General features: G+C 48.7%; 1 protein-coding gene and 1 non-coding gene across 6 annotated transcripts in view; both read left to right on the top strand.

Annotated features, from left to right (window-relative positions):
- Nucleotides 1-10,347, top strand: part of MFN2 (mitofusin 2) — a 28,288-nt gene extending 17,941 nt beyond the window's left edge. For 4 of the 5 annotated variants that reach the window (XM_036853789.1, XM_036853782.1, XM_036853805.1 and 1 more), the window contains 8 exons: nucleotides 1,619-1,745; nucleotides 2,166-2,270; nucleotides 2,547-2,649; nucleotides 3,459-3,679; nucleotides 4,262-4,417; nucleotides 5,854-6,050; nucleotides 6,892-7,026; nucleotides 8,250-10,347. In XM_036853789.1, coding sequence (XP_036709684.1) covers nucleotides 1,619-1,745; nucleotides 2,166-2,270; nucleotides 2,547-2,649; nucleotides 3,459-3,679; nucleotides 4,262-4,417; nucleotides 5,854-6,050; nucleotides 6,892-7,026; nucleotides 8,250-8,319 — 1,114 coding nt within the window. In that variant the 3' untranslated portion in view covers nucleotides 8,320-10,347. The remainder of the gene's footprint in view (nucleotides 1-1,618; nucleotides 1,746-2,165; nucleotides 2,271-2,546; nucleotides 2,650-3,458; nucleotides 3,680-4,261; nucleotides 4,418-5,853; nucleotides 6,051-6,891; nucleotides 7,027-8,249) is intronic. The other variant, XM_036853813.1, reaches the window with a different exon arrangement.
- A 6,926-nt stretch (nucleotides 10,348-17,273) lies between these two features.
- On the top strand, nucleotides 17,274-17,400 carry LOC118887197. The gene has a single exon (XR_005017915.1). It is a non-coding gene; the product is annotated as a small nucleolar RNA SNORD22 (small nucleolar RNA).
- The last annotated feature ends 3,862 nt before the right edge of the window (nucleotides 17,401-21,262 follow it).

Below are 21,262 nucleotides of genomic sequence, written 5' to 3' on the forward strand. Positions count from 1 at the left end.
CAGGCCCCGTTCGAGCCACGAGGAGCAGCCTGGTGAGGAGGCCGTGGGGCGTCTGTCCATCCCACCTGGCCTGTGCAGTGAGGTTCCCCACAAGCCCGTGTTGGTGGCCTTGGCCCAACACTGCGCCGAGCGCTGCAGCCGTTCTCAGAGCCTGAAGCAGGACATACTTCTTTTTTTTGTTTATTGTTTAAATTTTTATTTATTTATTTATTTATTTATGGCTGTGTTGGGTCTTCGTTTCTGTGCGAGGGCTTTCTTTAGTTGCGGCGAGCGGGGGCCACTCTTCATCGCGGTGCGCGGGCCTCTCATTACCGCGGCCTCTCTTGTTGCGGAGCACAGGCTCCAGACGCGCAGGCTCAGTAGTTGTGGCTCACGGGCCTAGTTGCTCCGCGGCATGTGGGATCTTCCCAGACCAGGGCTCGAACCCGTGTCCCCTGCATTGGCAGGCAGATTCTCAACCACTGCGCCACCAGGGAAGCCCCAGGGCATACTTCTTAAAAATACCCTTTTTTTGGAGAAATTAAAATATAGGAAAGATATACAGAGAATAACATACCGTGCTTCCATTGCACAGAATTGACAATATTTGCTTTATTTTTAAGTTAAAATAAAAGACATACAGCAGAAACTAACACATCGTAAAGCAATTATACTCCAATAAAGATGTTAAAAAAAACCCACAACAACAACACAGAAAAAAATGTTGAATACCCTTTGATTCTTCAGCCCCTGTCCCAGTGTCCCCCTGCCCACTCCTCAGAGGCAACTGCAATCATGAATTTGGTGTGTAGTCCTGTCATTCATTAAGCAGTACTTTTTATGTAAGTTCTGAGGAATACATAATGTTGCTCTGCAAGTGCTTTAAATGCACAGATACAGGATCATGCTGCACCTGGCTTCTCTGTCCACTCAGCATCGTTTTTACCCTTTGTCCTTGTTGGTACCTGTAGATGGAGTTTAGGACTATTAGCTGCTATAGAGTAGTCCACTGTGAATGTACCTCCTTTTCCTGTAGATTGATTTTTAGATTTCATTATTTTGCTATTGCAAACCCTGCTGCAGTGGATGCCAGTCTGTGTGTCCACTTGTGCACATCTGCAAGTGTCTTTCTAGCATTAATTCCTGGAGGTGGAACGTTTCCTCTTAGGGTATATGCATTTCAGTTTTACCCAGTTTTACTTGTGGCTTTCTGAAACATCTGAACCCATCCGAGGTCCCACCAGCAGTGTATGCTGGAACTCCCATTTCCCTGACCCCATCAGTAATTCAGACTTGGGGAATTTGGCCAGGCTTCTGGGTAGCGTAGTACCTCTTTTTTCTTTTTCTTGATTATACTAGTGATTTTTTTCTATATTAATTGGCAGAACTTGTTCTAAAGCCCCTGAAAGCGCCCTCCCCTGTCTGTCACCACCACGTCTTCCAAATTTGGAAAACTTGAGTGAGTTGTCGGCGCCGTCTCTCCCTCATACCTGGGAAGGGGAAGAGCAGGCCTCCGGGGACGTGCATGGAACCGCCAGGATCGCCGCTGGGGCCCACACAGGCTTCCCCGCGTCCCCTCTTGCTTCTCTGCTTAGTCACGTGGGGACCTGCGTCGCGTAACCAGAGCTCTTTCTTTCAGGGTTTACTGCCTGGAAATGCGAGAAGAGCGGCAGGAGCGGCTGAAATTTATTGACAAGCAGCTGGAGCTCTTGGCGCAAGACTACAAACTGCGAATTAAGCAGATTACGGAGGAAGTTGAGAGGCAGGTGAGAAGTGGGAGAGGAAGCACACTGGGGAGATTTGGACTCCGAGTAGAGGCTGGGGAGCTAGAAAAGTGAAAACGCAGACATCCTATTACCTGGGGGCTCCTCAGCCTTCCAGGAGGAAGTCGTGGCCCTGATTCAAGAACGTGGCGCCTCCCTGGGTTTGCTCTTCTATCGTGTGACCCTGGGCAAGTCCCCCCTCCTCTGGGCCTCCTCCTCCATCTCTTACAGGGGTGTTTGGTCAGCCAGTCTCTCATATCCCCTCTACCTCAAAAACTTTAATTCCGTAGATCAGCTGAGGACACTGCATGGGTGAGGGGAAAGATATCCAGTGTGTTAGAGTCTGTTAGACTCTCTCCTGGTGCTGCAGAATTGAACCACATTCCTCCTTGACACTTAACCAGCACGCTGCTTCTGCTGTAGGTGTCCACCGCGATGGCTGAGGAGATCCGGCGCCTCTCTGTGCTGGTGGACGAGTACCAGATGGACTTCCACCCTTCCCCAGTGGTCCTCAAGGTTTATAAGAATGTGAGTCATTAAGTGGCAGGTGCTCTGGGCAGGGGCTCCCCTTATTTCCTGTTGGCTACTGGAAGGAATCACCAAGCAGACAGCGATTCAGCCCCTGCTGCTCTGAGTCAGGGCCTCTCAGCCAGGGACACGAGCCCCAGGCTCCCATGCGGCCTGCCTGCCGCCGTTGCCTTGTGGGCCTGGGCTGACCAGCCTCGGATTTCCCTGTCCCTGGGCTCCCCAGAGGGAACCGCTGGCAGAGGGCGCCACTTCCCTTCGCCTCTCTTCTGGCTGCAGGAACTGCACCGCCATATAGAGGAAGGACTGGGCCGAAATATGTCGGACCGCTGCTCCACGGCCATCACCAGCTCCCTGCAGACCATGCAGCAGGAGATGATAGGTCAGTGCTGCGGGGGCCTCGCGACCTGGTCCCTGGGCTGCCCAAAGATCAGTTTCAGGCCAGTCTACAGAAGTAAAGGCCTTTCCTTGTCTGTCACCTTTTATGATGAGTCAGCTCCATACCTTGGGGTTCTGGGCATGTGTCATGAGTTCATTCTACACATAGACTTGGGGGGTCAGTGGGGGGGGTCCTTTTTTTTAAAAAAAAAAAATTTATTTATTTATGTATTTATTTATTTTTGGCTGTGTTGGGTCTTTGTTGCTGCGCACGGGCTTTCTCTAGTTGTGGCAAGCTGGGGCTACTCCTCGTTGTGGTACGTGTGCTCCTCATTGCCGTGGCTTCTCCCGCTGTGGAGCATGGGCTCTAGGTGCGCGGGCTTCAGTAGTTGTGGCACGCGGGCTCAGTAGTTGTGGCTCACGGGCTCTAGAGCGCAGGCTCAGCAGCTGTGGCTCAAGGGCTTACTTGCTCCGCGGCACGTGGGATCTTCCCGGAGCAGGGCTTGAACCTGTGCCCCCTGCATTGGCAGGTGGAGTCTTAACCACTGCGCCACCAGGGAGGTCCCCATGGGGGTGTCTTGTGTTACCACATGGGACTAGCAGAGGCTGAGAGTTCGGCCTCCTCCTTAAATCCTCACGTTAGCCGGTGTGGAGCCTTGGTCTGCATCCCCCCACCCACTGGCCCGCTCTTCCGGCCCTGATTTCCGGGCCTCACCGTCAGCATCCTGGGCCGCAGTGAGCGTTCTGAGGCTCGGCCCTGGCGTGGCACGGGGCTGAGCTGCTGTGCTTTCTCTGCATTTCTGTTCCTGACAGACGGCTTGAAACCCCTCCTTCCTGTGTCTATGCGGAGTCAGATAGACTTGCTGGTCCCTCGGCAGTGCTTCTCCCTCAGCTACGACCTGAACTGTGACAAGCTGTGTGCCGACTTTCAGGAGGACATCGAGTTCCATTTTTCTCTCGGGTGGACCATGCTGGTGAATAGGTTCCTGGGCCCCAAGAACAGCCGCCGGGCCTTGATGGGCTACAACGACCAGGCAAGCGAAGTCCCGCACCCTCGGGCATCAAGGGAGGTCAGTCTGCACCCCAGGCACACAAACTGTTCTGAAAGGGGTGCCCTGAGGTCACAGCCGTGGCATGTGGGCCACCACCACGGTCAGGTTTTTGCCACAAATCAACCTAGCTTTATCCTAAGCACTAATATTTGTGAAATTACAAACTCAAGCCGCATTTTTTTTTCTATTACACGTTAAAGTGAGCATGTAACTATTAAATATAGATGACCTATCTGTCCACATACCACCATTTTCATGTTTAGATGTTGAACCCCCCATCTCTGTACCACTGGAGTTACTGCCCGGGCTGCTCTCGGGCCACGTCCCACACCTGGGGACCTGTGCTGAAGCGTTCCAGGGCGGCCACTGCGCCCGTTCTGTGGTACCCCACGGTGCTCACCTTTGGGCGGGCAGGTCTGTTAGGAGCTTAAATTCTTCTCTGCTACGTGTGAAGCTCATTTTCCCTTTTGGAAATTGAAGAGCCACTCCCCGTGCCCCTGTTCTGGACCCTAGAATGAGAGACTGGCCGGTATCTTCTCAGCCCCTCCTCGTTTCTCTCTGCAGGTGCAGCGGCCCATGCCCCTGACCCCGGCCAACCCCAGCATGCCCCCACTGCCCCAGGGCTCCCTCACCCAGGAGGAGCTCATGGTTTCCATGGTCACCGGCCTGGCCTCCCTGACCTCCAGGACCTCCATGGGCATTCTCGTTGTTGGAGGAGTGGTCAGTGACAAGCCCTGCTCGGGAAGGGGTGGGCAGGGGGGTGGGGACCGAGAGGCACAGTCTGGTGGGTGTCCCCACATCGGCCCTGCGCTTCACATCCGTGACGACTTTTTGCTGTGATCTCAGGAGCCGTGCAGCCTTAGCCCTTTAACATACATTCATTGACTTATTTAAGTCTCAATTAACTAACATGACATTTAGGTTCCCGTTTTACAGAAGAACATCTGCAGTTGGCTTGCCAAGGACACACAGCTAGGATTTGAGCTCTGACCCCATCTGACTCCAGGACCATATTCTTTCCCCTGTAGGGCCAGTAGGGTAGGGAAGTGACCTGAGAAATTGACGAACCTGGCTGGGTTCTAGAGAGGTGGGTATGACCAGGAGTTTCTCACTGGTAGGTGAGGAAACCGAGAGCAAAACTTGCAAGGGCTTGAGACAGAAAGAGGCCAGGCTGGGCCTTGAACCCTTGTCTCTCCAGCTGCAGTCTTATTGCCCTTTCTTTCTGCCCCAAGGCCTGAGATCACAGGCTGCCTTCTTGATTACTGGGGTACTCCCCATGTCTTGTGTGACCCAAGACACACTGCAGCTAGAGTTATTTATGCCTTGAATTTTCTTGATGATATGGGCAAGTTCTCTTTGTCATGGTCGTTTGAGTTGTGGAGTGGTAGCAGAACGCAACTGTAACAAAACTGCCAGGAATTGCATTCTCAGCTTGTAAGACTAGGGCGGGCTGGAGCTGAGGCCCGCTCCCTCCTGGCCTGTAGACGGTACATGCTCTGGTTTTTTTTTCACAGATGGTGACCTGGCAGAGGGTCATGATCTGAGAAGCTGACACTTGACGGTTATGTAACCCTTTTTACAGTCAGTGTCTCATTTTACCCAAACAACCCTGAGAATTGGGTGGAGGCCATTATCCTATTTTGGGAGGAAACAGGTGTAAACAAATTTGCCCAAGGTCACACAGCCAAGGAAGAGCTGCACACTAGAGCCTCGATTTCTGGCTCCAAGTCCGGTGCTCTTTGACTGTAACTACACTGCCTCCAACCAAAGTGTTACAAACAGACCAAAAGAAGCCACCTACTGAGGACCGACGTGCAGAATTCTGCTTGTCCGTGTCACCAGAATGGAGTGTCCCTTCAGAGTACTCTAACGTTTACCTTTAAGATTCCTCTGTGCCTGGATCTGTGCTTCTGGTGCTCACAACCAGAGGTGGCCTCTGCACAAGTCATGTTGTGTGGCCCACACTAAGTTTCCCTCGTCTCCAAACTAGACATGGTCCCTGCCTTCTGGCCTCAGTGAGACCAAGGAAGACATTGAAAGGAGTGTTCTGAGTAGAAGCACAAAGGCTCTTTGAGGCTCTTGGGAAAGTCCTGGCTGAGAGGATGGGCGGTGGGATGGCAGAGGGATTGTGCCAGCTGACCACTGTGCCTCTGCAGGTGTGGAAGGCTGTGGGCTGGCGACTCATCGCCCTCTCCCTTGGCCTCTATGGCCTCTTGTACGTCTACGAGCGTCTGACCTGGACCGCCAAGGCCAAGGAGAGGGCCTTCAAGCGCCAGTTTGTAGAGTACGCCAGCGAGAAGCTGCAGCTCATCATCAGCTATACCGGCTCCAACTGCAGCCACCAAGTCCAGCAGTGAGTGGCCCCGTCAGCCCCGAGGGGCCAGTGCCGGCTCCCGTGGTTCAGGACTGCCCTCTAGGTTTCCTCCTAACCTGGCCTGGAAACCACTGGGCCCTGAGCGCTGTCTGACTCTGGCCTTCAGCTGTGCAGTGCCAGCGTGGAGGCTAGGGATGGGGGAGGAGTCTCCAGGGACACCTTACGTCCTGGGCTGGGACCAGGTAGGCCTCTGGTCTCCCAAGAAAGGAAGACATGGGAAGACGAGGGCTGTTACCTGTAGCCATCTTTTAAAGGTTACCTCGAAGGGCTTGGGTTGTGGGTGTAGCTTTGACGTTCTGAGCCACAGCCCATGCTTCATGGCGTATCTTAGGGCAGGTGGGAATGGATGGCTTGATCTGGGTGGTGGTCAGGAAGGCGCTGGCTGCCTGCCTTTTATTGCTATGTGGCAGGCCCTCTGCTAGGCATTTTGCACCTAACTCTTCATTTTCTCCCCGAGCCCTTTGAGGTAGACGTTTTTACTGGCACCTTGTTTTTCAAAATGAGGAAATTGAGATTTGAAGAGGAGTCATGTGTCTCCTGCACTCGACTGAGTGCAGGAAATTGAAGAGCCACTCCCCGTGCCCCTGTAGCAGCAGAGCCGGGATCTGAATCCTGGTCTCTTGTGCCCAAGCCGGGGCGTCTTGCTCTGCGCTCCTGGTTCTCACCCTGTGCTGATGCTCGTGTGTGCGCTGGCTGTGATGTCCGCGGTCTCAGCAGCGGGCGGGGGCGATTCTGACAAACCGGGACAGGCGCAGGTGACAGATGGGCTGGCTGCTTCACCACCGACGTGGCCTGGTTGATCCTGACTCTCCCCCCTCAGGGAACTGTCTGGGACCTTTGCCCATCTGTGCCAGCAAGTTGATGTCACCCGGGAGAACCTGGAGCAGGAAATTGCCGCCATGAACAAGAAAATTGAGGTTCTTGATTCGCTTCAGAGCAAAGCCAAACTGCTCAGGTGAGGTTGGCCATGTGGCAGCAGAGGAAGTCCGGTCCCTGGGGTTACAGCTCACAGGCACGTCCTTAACCGCGGTGTCTCAGGCACTTGACACGTGCTGTCCCATCTTCAGCGTCCCTTTAGAGACGTATCATCACCTTCACTTTATAAAATGGAGGATCGAGGCCTAGAGAGGTTAAGTAACTTATCTGGGATCCCACAGTAAGTGGTCAAGCCAGGAGTAGAAGAATCCAGGCGTGCTGGGCTCCAGCACTCTCTGACACTCCACACGTTGATTGTCCTTTATTGTCGGCGGGAACAGTGGGCTACACCCAGCCCCCACCTCCCGCCATTTCACGGTGCGGCACATCAGCATCCGTGTCCACAGGGGAGCTGGCCAGGTAGCCAGTGACTGGCAGAACCCGGATCGGAACCCAGGTCTGCGTAGGGTCTCTGTTGAAAGTCAGAGCTTCCAGCAGCAGGTTGCCGGGGAGAGGATGGGTCTCAGGAGTCAGGAGTCCTGGCTTCTGGTCCTGGCACCCCCGTTTGGGCAAATCACTGAGCTTTCCTATGTCTCATTGCTTTCATCTGTGAAATGGAGTAAGGTTTCATGACACAGTCACAGAGCTGCGTGTGAAAGTGCTCTGCAGAAGTCCTCGGCCCACTCAGGCCGGGATAACATCAGCACACGGGACTCTGTTCTTCCTGCCCCGCCCTGACGTCAGCACAGAGGGAGCTGCATCAGAGGGCGTCGGTGGGCCTTGCCCTCCCCGCCCACTGCCCTGGGACAGCTGTGTTCTAGAGACACGCCGCGCATCCCCGGGGAAGTCTCACGCGGCCGGTGGGTTCGGGGTGGGTGTCTCTGCTGCTCGTCACCTGCAGCGACAGGGTGAACCTGAAAAGGGCTGCGTGTGAGCAGCCCAGCCTCCTGCTGACAGGCAGGACGACCGTGTTCCCAACAGTCCAGGGACTTGCCCGTGGTCCCGGCACGAAGCAAACACAGGGCTTGAGGGTCAGAAACACCTGATTTTATTTCCACCACTGATTGGTCGCGTGACCGTAGGAAGTTATTGAACCTCTCTGGGCCTCATTTTCCTCCTCGGTGAAGTGGAGGTTATTGGAGGGATAATGAGTAAATGAGTCTGTACAAGTCAAGTGTCCGGTAGAACAGCACTTGGCCTTGGCACATCGTGCCGTTACTTGTTATCAGCTGTTACTGCTACAAGGTAACCGTTTCTCTGCAGGAATAAAGCTGGTTGGTTGGACAGCGAACTCAACATGTTCACGCACCAGTACCTGCAGCCCAGCAGATAGTGGGCAGCCCGGAGCCGGCGCCTGCGTGGGGAGGGGCAGCGCTGCCAGCCGCGAGGGGCCTCCCGCCGGGGCCACGCGCAGCTCCCGTCCGTTGCCGCCACCGTGAGAATGAAAGCACCCACTGTCTCCCACCGTTTTGAGCCCTGAGACGCTAGTTATTTTCCCCCTCCTTTGCCTGCTGTTGCAGGAAGATATTCCGGCTCATACCCCTGAAGGAGACTTTTTTTTTCAGTGATGACTCTGGACAGCATGATACTGAGGAGTGAAGTCGAGTCTTTTCTCTGCTTTGTCCGGCTCTGTTGATTGAGAATCATCTGATTGCTTGATGAGGTCTTGGGATCAGCCAGCATTGCAGAAGGCCTGGCTGGGCCTTCAAGGATATCGGGCAGACACCCCTCCAGCCAACGCCAACACTGACCCACGCGCACCTGCCTACCACGCACCCCAGCGCATCCGCAGAGAAAGGCCACCTTAGGGGGTGGTTGCATTTTCTTCCCGGATTGCACTGGGAACGGTTCCAGGAAGGCCAAGGCTGTCCCAGGAGGGTTGTGGCTTACGTGTCAGTTTGGTCCTTCGGCTTTCATTCTTCGTCCCATCTGCAGAGCCTTCCAGACCAGCCTTTCAGTCTTGGTGGTGGGGCTGAGAGTGCAGAGGTAGCTGGAGCGCTGAGTGGCGTAGGGGAGGGGGCGTGTGGAGGGTGTGTCCTAATGCCCCTGCTGTCACGGGTGGCCGGTGCCGTGATGGGGAGAGACTTGCCTCCTTCTCCTCATTCTGTCCCTTGTTCTGGTTTCGGTCCTTAACCTATTATTCTGGTTTCTTATTCATGAAAGATGGTTTGGTCCAGATAGTTAAAGGATGTAGTAGAAGGAAAGACGGCGGAAGGAGGGAACCTTGGCGGCAGGCTGAGAGGAGTGGGCCCCTCCCAGGACAGCTAGAGAATCTGGAGTTGATGCAGAACAGGACCTTGCATCTGACCTTGCTCTGTGAGGGGCTCGTGGGGTCTCAGAGCCCACTCTACTAGCTTGATGTTCCCTAAGAGACATATTCCCACCCCTCACCCCGCCTCGGCCCAAGCTGCCCTTGGCCACCAGACCTCTGGATGAAGTCTCCTGTGCCAGCGATGCTGCACGTGGCCGAAAGACAGTGCGGGGAACCCAGCACCCAGCCTCCCACCCTCCCTGATCCCAGAGCCTCCAGCTGACACATGGGGCCTCGTGTTGATTTTGAGAAGTGTTTCCTGTTGTTGAGTTTGGGGATCGTTACCGGTCAAAGTGGGGGCAGGTTCCTGTCTCCAAGGTGTTAACTGTCTGGGGCAAACAGCCTTCGGGTGACAGCCTTTGCAGGGCAGGTCAGAGAACTTCCTAGAAACCAGCGTCATGTCTCTCCCAGAAAGAGGCTCAGGCAGAGAGGTGGAGCTTGTCCTGCTCTCTTGAATCCACCCGCCCTCCGACTTTGGGGAAATGACTTGGTGGCCTCTGCTCACTGGTGGGTGGCACGCAGGTGGTGTGCTCTCCAGGTGCCCGCTTGTCCTTCAAACCCTCAGTCTACCCTGGTGCGTGGAACAAAGTGATGGACTTCGCCGAGGCCGCCATGCGGCGGGAGGGCGCTGTGAGCTTTTTGCCAGCCTGGATGGTGGTTCCCTCCCAGTGTGTCTGGAGAAATCAGTGTCACACAATTCCAATGAATCTTGTGCTTTTGGGGGGGTGGTTATTATTTAGAATAACCAAACATGAATTTTTTTTGAATGTAGCCTCTGGGCAATGAATGAGATTTTGAGCTTCTTATACAATAAGTAAAATTGAAATTACACCACTGAGGGCGAGACTCTGAAAGAACTGTGGCAAAAAGCACTTTAATTTAATGCTGCTGACTTTGTTCTCAGTTTTTATGTTCATTTGCTGGAGTGCAAGACGTGCTTGACATGGTGGGTTTTTTCTCTGATGTATTTAAGGTGATATATTTGCCTGAATTATTCCTGTATCATTGCTGATAATATTGAACACTAAAATAAAACCTAGTTGGAAACCATTTGTTTTGTGTGTCTCCTAAGCTTACTGTTCCTATGCAAACTCTCTTTGACATGACAAAGTCTGCAGGCTGTATTTTGAAATGACCTTAACTTCGTTTAGGGGAAGTTCCCACTGTAATCTGCCTGTGGGTTCCTCCTGACTCTGGAAGGAATCTGATACTCTCAGAAGAACAAAAGGCGTAACTGATCTTTAAGAACCAGGAAATCTAGAGTGATTTCTTTACAGATTTCGCCATAACTCTAAACCATTCATTTTTCACTTAAAAAGTAATGACTCAGACTGGTTCACCCTAGTTGGCCTTCTGAGAAATTGGTTGTGACCTTTTCTTTCTTTTTTTTTTTTTAAACGGCCCTCAGCAGTGGCTGGGGCATGACTAGTCCGTTTCGCTGACCCTGCACACCTGTCCCCTGGGCTCTGCACTGCCCACTCGCCGCGCTGCTCATCCATTTCAGAGGCCTCCACACCTCAGCGGATGGCATCCTCGTCCCTGCAGATTCCCAGGTCACAAACCTGGGGCGTGATCCTGGACTCCCCTGTCACACGTGCTGCGTCCAACCTGTCAGTTTCTGTCTTAAAAATACACCTCACCCCTGACCATTTCATCCACTCCATTCACAGTCACGGCCCTGACCCACGTTACTGCCTCTAACTCAGCCCCTCCTCCCACCCTGGCACCTCTCACACTTGTTTCAAAGCAGCAGCCAGAGTGACCTTGACGTAGGCTGGAAATAGAACTCAGCTCGTATTACTCCTTTGCTCGAAATACGGCTCTGGCTCCCCGTCCCACCCAGAATCGAGGCCCAAGTCCTTGTGGTGGCCTTTCAGGATCCACTGCCTCTGATTGCCCCTCCCTCTTCGGCTCCCTCTGTTTTGGCCACACTGGTCCTTGCTCTTCCTTGAAACTGCTGTCCACACTCTACCGTACGGCCTTTGCCTGGCTGGCCCTCTGCCCGTGGTCCAGAATGCACCACAGCTGACTAACTCCTTTATCTCCAAGTCTGCTGAGACGTCACCTCATTGAGGTCCATGCACACCCCTCCCTATTAAAATCCCTCTCTCCCCTGTTCCCTGGCACTTCTGAGTACCCTTCTGAGTACCCTCCTACCTACTCATCATCTGAGCAATATTGTGTCTGCGCCTGCTAGAGCATAAGCTCTAAGAACATAAGCAAAATATGAGATTTTTACATGTTTTGTTCATTGGTAAGCGCCCAGGGTCTAGACCAGTGCCTGGCACAGAATCAGAACTCAGTAAATACTTGCTGAATTAACAAATCCTGTCCTGATAACACAGTCGCACCATTTATCAACCCTCTAGCGCTGGGGGCAGAAGTAACAAATGCTACTGGAAACTTCCTATAGGTAGGCATGGCACCTAGGGGCTTTCAAGTGTGTTGTATGTTTAGTAATTAACATTTTCCACTCCACTGTGGAAACTGAGGCTCAGAGAGGTTGGGACTAGTTCAGACAGCAGCAGCTGGAGGGTGATGGAACCTGGATTGGAGCCCAAGTCCAAATTCCCCAAAGCCCAGTGGCTTTTGAACATTTTTTTACCCTGACCCATTATTAGAAATTTATCACGATTGAGTACACACATATATGTGCAAGTGAAACCAAAAAAAAGTCAATCATTACCCCTTTTCTGCAATACACAGGTATTTTCTCATGAAGAAGCTGCTGTTTGCAACCCACTAAACTGCTCACCAGCCACTCCTGGGTCATGACCGGTTGTTTGAAAAAAGGTGCTCTACCCTCTTTGCCTCACTCAACACCTCCTAGTTCTTTATTCCCAGTCAAGGCCAGACTCATTCCTGTGGTTCCTCAGACTACCTCATCTGCCCACTGAGAGTTCTGGGGAATCAAGAGCCTGAGATTTTGGGCCTTTCAGTAACAGTGTCGCCATTTAATCACAGAATATGTAGCCAGGAATGTACCTCCCTGTTCCAAGCACTGGGCCCTGCTCACAGATGTCAGCTAGGTTCACTCTGACCTCCAGGACAGGGTTTTCTGTCTCTGAGTCAGACTCAGAGATTAGAACAGGCAACTTTTATAGAGGGCTTGGCTTGTGTCAGACATGCATACGCGTGACTTCCAATCCTCTCAAAAACCTACTGATCGATTTTCCCCTTTGTACAAACCAAGAAGTTTATTCATCAAAATATTTGAGTGCCTGCTGCGTGCTGAGCATGGTTCTGGGCATTGGAGACGCAGCAGTGAATAAGGTGGATAAAAATCCCTGCCTTTATGGCGCTTACATACTTGTGGGGGAAGGCAGACAGCAGGCAAAACCACTGAGTAAAAGAGTATGTCAGAAGATAAGGGCTATGGGGGAAAATGAGGCAGGGAAGGTCAGGGAGGGGGTAACAAGAATGTGGCTGGGGTAGGCCTGGCTGAGAAGATGACGTTTGAAGAAAGAGCTGAATGAATTCGGCGGGGAATGAAGCCCTGTGGACATCTGGGGCGGGGCATTCCAGGCAGAGCCGCATGTGTAAAGGCCCTGAGGTACGAGCATGCCAGTATCTTCAAGGAACAAAATGCGACTAGTGTGGCTGGAGCAGAGCGAGGGGGGCAGAGAGCAGTTGGACTTCAGTTGCAAAAGGAACCAGGGGAGACTGGGGTCTTGCCGGCCACTGTGAGGACCTTGGCTTCACCGCGAGCGAGGTAGATGCCATGGAGAGTTCCGAGCCAAGGAGTGACGTGAGCTGACATACTTACACTCGAGGGGTCCTGGGCTGCTATAGGGAGAGTAGACAAGAGAGTAAGGATGGAAGCACGGGGGACCAGTCAGGAGGCAAGTGCAATATTCCAGGGAGGAGAGGATGGTGATTTGCACTGGGCGGTTTTGATGGAGGCTGTGAAAAGTGGTCAGTTCTGGAGACCTTTTGAAGACAGAAACAATGCGATGTGCTGATAGACTGGATGAGTCATGGCTGACTCGGGTTTTGTCCTGGGTCGGTGGCAGGATGGGGAAGCTTCCTGGTGGAGCAGGTGTGGGAGAGAAGATCGGGAGTTTTGTTTTGGACATGTTGAACTTAGAGTCCCTCTTCCGTAGTTGGATATGTGAACTTGGAGTTCAGGTGATGTCTGGTGCAGAGATGCACACTGGGGAGTCAGTATGTGACGGTGGCAATCACAGCTTAGGATTCCCGGAATGCAGAGCCTAAAGCAGAAGGCTTGTGCGCCCTCGTTTTAATCGGCAGAACAACCCCAGAGAAACACAGTGAGGGCGGGGGGCAGTCAGAAGGAGGGAGAGCCAGCAGGAGTGTGCGTGGTGGAGCTGGCCGCCACTAAATGTGACCCTGAGGAGCCATGTAATGAGTCTCGGCACCCTTTCCTGGTGGAGAGGAAGGGGGCAGAATTTATTCACCGTCTCCCTCTTCCAGCTGGTGAAGATATGCCCCATGGGACATTGACTCTGTGCATTTCTGGGTTGCATATTGAAATGCTTGAGCACAAAGTGGGGCCCACGGCGGTGGTGGAGGTGAGAGGGCCAGGACTCAGGCAGGGGGTGTGGCCGGGCAAGTTGCGTTTCCATCAGACCACTCAGCCGAGGTAGAGCCGGAACAAAAGGCAGGTAAGGCCAAGAGGGTCTGAAGCGTTCACCCGTCCAATCACTCAGATCTGCTCTTGCCTTCCTGCCCTTCTTCCCCGAGAGGGGAGGTCTAAGTCCCATTGAACCGAGTCCTCTTCACGGTGATACGGTCGGTCCCTCGTCCATGGCCAAAGCTGCAGCTAGTCTGGTTATTTCCTGGTGGGGTCATCCAGATCTTCATCTCCGAGGGATCTGAGCCCTTGGCTGTCTTGCCGTGGGTGGGCTGTGATTGCCACAATTGCCACTTACTATTATCAGTGGGTGTGGAGACACCGAGAGACACCAGAGGAGGTTCTGGAAACACCTCTGCCTCATTTTGTACACACTGTCCTGACCCCTCATGGTGATGGGAATCTATTACCCGCAGCAGTACAGTAATTCTCTTTGCCTGCTGGTCCACCAGCAGAGAGGCCCGAAGACCAGGTGATGGTCACGTCTTCAAGTTCATTGGGACTGTGGGACCCTATTGTGTCCCCTGGCAGAAGTTTCCCAGCCCCGGGCACTGGGACCTCCAACCTGGCAGAGCCAATGTTTGCAGGGATAGGAAACGCAAGTTCCACAAGTGCTTCACTGCGAGCAATAGGGAGAGTGTCCACCCTCTGCTTCCCGTCGCCATGTAATCTAGCCTCAGGGGACACAGCTGCATATATCAACTTCCTGGAGAACAGAGCTGTAGCGTATGGTCCCTGAGCTATGTCTTTAGCAGGCCATGCCACTCGGGTGTTGGGGTCCCCGGTAAGATCAGTGGATCCTTTAGTCAGATGCCCATTGTCCCATCTGTTCTGCCAAAAAATGGGTCCCTTGGTGTGAGACAATGTGGTGTGGCATACCACGTCACTACATCAGGCAGCCCTCAGATGGTGGTGCGGGCAATAGTCCTGAAGGCAGGTCAGGCGAACCCTTTCATGGAGTAGCATCAATTTCAATAAGTACAAATCGCTCCCTTTAGGGTCAAAGGGGACCTGATGTAATTGATCTGCCACCAGATCAATGGCTGGCTGGTCTCTTGGAGATGCCGTATCAAGGGCTCAGCTTAGGTCCTGCAGACTAGGGGTCCAGCAGCAGCAGGACCGAGCCTTTAGGAAAGGAGCCCAGGCTACTTCACCCCCGTCATCTTGGCTGCTCTGTCCCTGGGCCCATCGCACCTGCACTGGGGTGGCTGAGCAGAGAGGGGGGCTGACATTTACCAGCTGCATCGTCCGTTCCAGCTGGTCGAGGACCGTCTCCCGGGCAGCAGATGTCCTCTGATGGATTCGAAACATGAGACATCAAGATGTAATCCCGTGCGCCCCCATGTACTGGACATCACTGGTTCATCTTCCCCCTTTCCCCTGTTCTTGGTGCTAGTCTTCTGATCTCTTTCTCCTGAGCTCTGACCTCCAGCCACACCATTTGGCACCACCCAGGAGACTGTGTATCATCTCTTCCTTAGACTGTTCATCCCTCCTCATGAATGGATGACCAAGTGTACAGCTCACAGCTCTGACCACCAGGAGGATTAACCTTCATCCCTGAGGCGGCGTCATGGCATAAGAGTGGAAGTGGTCCATTTCCAGTGAGGGCAAACATACTGCGCCCAGCTAGGCCAAGTTCTTTATTGTTTGCTTACTTGCTTCATACCTTTTAATAGCTTTATTGAGATATAGTTAACATACAATAACTGCCCATGTTTAAAGTGTACAATTTGATAAGTTTTGGCAGATGTATGCACCTATGAAAGCATGACCACAATCAAGACAGTGAACAAACCCATCATCCCCCAAGTTTCCTCGTGCCCCGTCATCGTCCCTCCCGCCCACCCCATCTCCAAGCAACCCCTCATCTTTCTGTCACTATAGATGAGTTTACATCTTCTCAAGTTTTATATAGATGGAAGATACAGTGTGTACTCTTTTTCCATTCAGCATAACTTTGTTTTTTTACTTTTTTTTTGGCCGTGCAGCTTGCGGGATCCTAGTTCCCTGACCATGGATTGAACCCACGCCCTCAGCAGTGAAAGTGCAGAGTCCTAACCGCTGGACCTCCAGGGAATTCCCAGCATAATTATTTTGAGATGCATCCATATTGTGTGTGGACCAGTAGTTTGTTCATTTTTATTGCTGAGTAGTATCCATTGTATGGATGGATGTACCACAATTTGTTTATCCATTCCCCCCTTGATGGACATTTGGATTTACAATATAGCTGCTATGAACATTCATATACAAGTCTTCATATAGATTATATTTTTTCCCTTAGATAAATGCCTAGAAGTAGAACAAATGGGTCACGTTTGTTTAACTTTAAAAAAAAAAAAAACAGCTTTACTGAGGTACAATATATGTATCATGAAATTCACTCTTTTTAAGTGTACAATTCAATCATTTCAGCAAATTTACAAAGTTCTGCAGCCTCATCACCACAATCCAATTTTAGGATATTTTCATTACCTCACAATGATCCCTCCTGCCCATTTGCAGTAAATCTCTGTTCCCACCCAGACCCGTGGAACCACTAATCTTATTTTCTGTCTCCATAGATTTGCCTTTTCTGGACATTTCATATAATTGGAGTCATCAATATGTGGTCTTTTTTGTATGGCTTCTTTCACTTAGCATAATGTTTATGAGGTTTGTCCATGTTGTAGCACGTGTCAGTACTTCATTTCTTTTTATTGCCATTTTCTATTGTATGGATGCCACATTTAGCTTGTCCATTTATGAGTTGATGGACATTTAGATTATTTCCCCTTTCTTGTGGCTATAATGAATAATGCTGCCAGGAACATTCTTGTACAAGTCTTTGCGTGGACATGTTTTCATTTCTCTTGGGTAGATACCTAGCACTGGAATTTCTGGGTCATATCGTAAATTTATATCTAACTTTTTAAGATACCGTCAAACTGTTTTCTGAAGTGATTGTACCATTTTACATTCCCACCAGCAGAGCACGTGGGTTCCAGTTTTTCCCTGTCCTCGCCAACACTGGTATAGTGAGTCTTTGATTTTACATGCCATCATTTTAGACATAGAAATAGTTATGCAGTGGTGTCTCATTCTGGTTTTATTTTACATTTGCCTAGCAAATGGAGCCTAGAGCAAGAGAAGACTCTAGAAAGCCAGATTGGGATAAAAGCTGGTGCTAGGTGTATTAATGGTGGGTAAGGATGCTGAGCTGAGTCTCTGACCAGCCTCAGTAGGAGAGTTCTGTGATGTGGAGCATCTTTTCTGTGCTTATTCACCATCTGTGTGTATCTCTTCTTTGGTGTTCAATTCTTTTAATCATTTTAAAAATTGGGTTGTTTGTTAGCCAAGACATGGAAGCAACCTAAGTATCCATCAACAGATGAATGGATGCCAATGAGGAAAGCAAGCATCCTGTCTTACCCCTGTTCTAGCCCCAGAGCCTGTAATGGTGAACTCACTGGAGCTAACTGGGAGAGAGGACGATAACTTGTTTGATAAGGAACTGTCTAAGATACAGCAAATGTCTGTGGATAGCATTTGCTTAGCTTTTCTTGGCTATTCATAGCGAGAATAGTTTTGGCTATTTTAGATACTTTGCTAATTACATGATCTTCTCATTCAGGAGCAGCTTGTTCCTTGTTCCTGTATACTCCTGGAAAGCCTCCCGAGTTAAAAGGTACCATTGCCAGTTACCTGCTTGTTCACCCAAAGGTCCAGCTCCTTGTCTGGAGCCTGAGAATGATTTGAGGGGAAAGGAGTAAGCCATATTTCTGCTCAACTCCAGTCTGACTGAAGAAAGAACAAAGCACACATAATGGAATCCAATTCTTGGAAGATATCAAAAATGGAATTTTCTTGGGAATTCCCTGGTGGTCCAGTGGTTAGGACCCTGTGCTTTCACAGCTGAGGCCTGGGTTCAATCCCTGGTCAGGGAACTAGGATCCCACAAGCCGTGAGGCGCAGCCAAAAAAAAAAAAGAAAAAAAGGAACTTTCTTATACAACCTAGCTGTTCAAATTAGCATACAATCATTTCAGCCTTTCTAAATAAAAGTTTTGGGTTTTTTAACCTTAAAACAAACAAACAAACAAAAAACCAGATGAATGGATAAAGAATATGTGAGGTATATATATATATATATATACACAATGGAATATTACTCAGCCATAAAAAGAATGAAATATTGCCATTTGCAGCAACATGGATGGATCTAGAGAATATCATACTAAGTGAAGTAAGGCAGACAGAGAAAGACAAACATTATATGTGGAATCTAAAAAATAATACAAATGGACTTATTTACAAAACAGAAGCAGACTCAGAGACATAGAAAACAAACTTATGGTTCGGGGGAGGGATAAATTAGGAGTATGGGATTAACAGATATACACTACTATATATAAAATAGATAAACAACAAGGATTTACTGTATAGGGAACTATAGTCAATATCTTGTAATAACCTATAATGGAAAATAATATGAAAAATATGTATATTTAACTAAATCACTTTGCTATACACCTGAAAATAACACAATATTATAAACAAACTACACTTCAATAAAAAAATTGGGTTGTTTTCTTATGAGTTGAGAGAGTTATTTATATAATCTGGATACAAATTCTTTATTAGACATGTGATCTGCAATTATTTTCTCCAATATTGTGGCTTGTATTTCCACTCTCTTAACAATGTCTTTCAAAGAGCAGAAGTTATTAATTTTGACAAAGTCCAATTTATCCATTCTTCTTTTAGAGATTGTACTTTTGGTGTCGTATCTAAGAAATTTCTGCTTAATGCAAGGTCACAAAGATTTTATTCTCGGTTTTCTTCTAGAAGTTTTATAGTTTTAGGTTTTACAATTAGGTCTATGATACATTTTGAGTTAATTTTTACATATGGTACAGATATGGTACAGATAGAGGGTTTTAAAAATTTTGTTTTGTTTTGTGGTGTGTGTGTCTTTAGCATATGAACATCCAATTGTTCTTGTACCATTTGCTGAAAAGGCTGTCCTTTCTCCACTGAGTTGCCTCTGCATCTTTGTCAAAAATTAATTGATCATGTATGTGTGAGACAATTTCTGGACTTTCTATTCTATTCCATTCACTTATTTGTCTACCTTGATGCCAATACTACACTCTCTTGATTACTGTAGCTTTATAATAAATCTTAAAGCAGGTAGCGTAGGTCATCTGAATTTGTTCTTTGTTTTCAAAATTGTTTTGGCTCTCTAAGTCCTTTGCATTTTCATATGAATTTCAGAAATTGTTTGTCAGTTTATACAAAGAAACTTCCTGGGATTTTATTTGGGATTGTATTGAGTCTATAGGTCAATTTGGGGAGAATTGATATCTTAAAAATTTGAGTTTTTCAAGCCATGAACACAGTATATCTCTCCAATTATTTACTCTCCTTTAATTTCTCTCAACACTGTTTTATAACTTTAATGTATAGGTTTTGTATTTTTTGGGTCAGATTTATCCTTAAGTATTTAATTTTGATATTTCTTGATTTATTTTAAATGGTTTTTAAAAAATTTCAGTTTGATTGTTTATTGCTAATATATAGAAATACGACTGATTTTTGTATATTGATCTTGTATCTTGCAACTGCAAAACCCATTAACGATTCTAGTAGCTTTTTTGTAGAGTCCATGAGATTTTCTGTTATCATGCTGTCTGTGAATAAAGAGAGCTTTACTTCTTCCTCTCCGTTCCAGATGCCTTTGATTTTTCTTATTGCACTGGCTAGAACTCTAGTGTAAGATTGAATTGAACTGATGATAGCAGACATCCTTACCTTTTCCTAATTGTAGGGAGAAAGCATTCAGTCTTTTATTATGAAATATGCTGTTAAATGTAGGTGTTTCATAGATGCCTTTTATCAAGATGAGAAAGTTCCCTTCCAGTCCTAGTTTGCTGGAAGATTTTTTTTAATTTTTATTTTTTATAAATTTATTTATTTTATTTATTTTTGGCTGCGTTGGGTCTTCGTTGCTGTGTGCAGGCTTTCTCTAGTTGTGGTGAGCGGGGGCCACTCTTCGTTGCGGTGCGCGGGTTTCTCGTTGCAGTGACTTCTCTTGTTGCAGAGCACGGGCTCTAGGTGCGTGGGCTTCAGTAGTTGTGGCACATGGGCTCAGTAGTTGTGGCTCGTGGGCTCTAGACCGCAGGCTCAGTAGTTGTGGCGCATGGACTCAGTTGCTCCAAGGTATGTGGGATCCTCCCGGACCAGGGCTCGAACCTGTGTCCCTTGCATTGGCTGGTGGACTCTTAACCACTGTGCCACCAGGGAAGCCCCAAGATTTTTATTTTTAAAGATTTTTATTAATTTAGTTAAACTAAAAAAAACCCCACTTCACCCATTTCTTCTACTCCCTGCCTCTTGCAGCCACCAATCTGTTTTCTGTATCTATGAGCTTGCTTTTTGTTTTTGTTTTGTTTTTTTAGATTCCACATATAAGAGAGAAATATAGTATTTGTCTTTCTCTATCTGACTTATTTCACTTAGCATAATGCCTGCAAGTTCCATCCGTGTTATTGAAAATGGCAAGATCTCCCCTTTTTTATGGCTGAATAATAGTCCATTATAGATATATACCACACTTTCTGTATCCATTCATCCATTGCTGGACACTTAGGTTGTTTCCATATCTTGGCTATTATAAATAATGCTGCAATGAATATGGGGGTGCATCTAGCTTTTCAAATCAGTGTTTTTACTTTCTTCAGATAAATACCCAAAAGTGGAATTGCTGGATAATAAGGTAGTTCTATTTTTAAATTCTGAGGAAATTTCAAACCTCCATACTCTTTTCCATAGTGGTTGCACCGATTTACATTCTCACCAACAGTGCACAAATGTTCCCTTTTCTCCACATCCTTGCCAACACTTGTTATTTCTTGCCTTTTTAGTAATAGTCATTCTAACACATGTGAGGTGATAACTCATTGTGGTTTTGATTTGCATTTCCCTGATAATTATTGATATTGAGCATTTTTTCAGGTACCTATTGGCCATCTGTCTTCTTTGCGAAAAAGTCTATTCAGATCCTCTGCCCATTTTTAAGTTGGATTGTTTGGGGTCTCTTTTGCTATTGAGTTGTATGAAGCTGGAAGATTTTTTAAAAAATCAGAAATGAGTGTTGGATTTTGTCAAATGCCGGAACATCTCTTCAAGTAAAAAGATTGTGGCACTCCAATTGCAACTACTAAGAAAAAGGGACAGTGCTTGGTGGATTTTTCTGTATCTATTGAGATGGCTTTTCTTTCTTTCCTTTCGTCTGTTAATTTGGGAATTATACTGACTGCCTCTAAAAGGTTCTGGTCAAGTCACTTCATCTCTCATGACCTCGTTTTTTGCTTTGTCTGTAAAACGG

The sequence above is a fragment of the Balaenoptera musculus genome, chromosome 1 (assembly GCF_009873245.2).
Source record: "Balaenoptera musculus isolate JJ_BM4_2016_0621 chromosome 1, mBalMus1.pri.v3, whole genome shotgun sequence".
NCBI classification, from domain to species: Eukaryota; Metazoa; Chordata; class Mammalia; order Artiodactyla; family Balaenopteridae; genus Balaenoptera; species Balaenoptera musculus.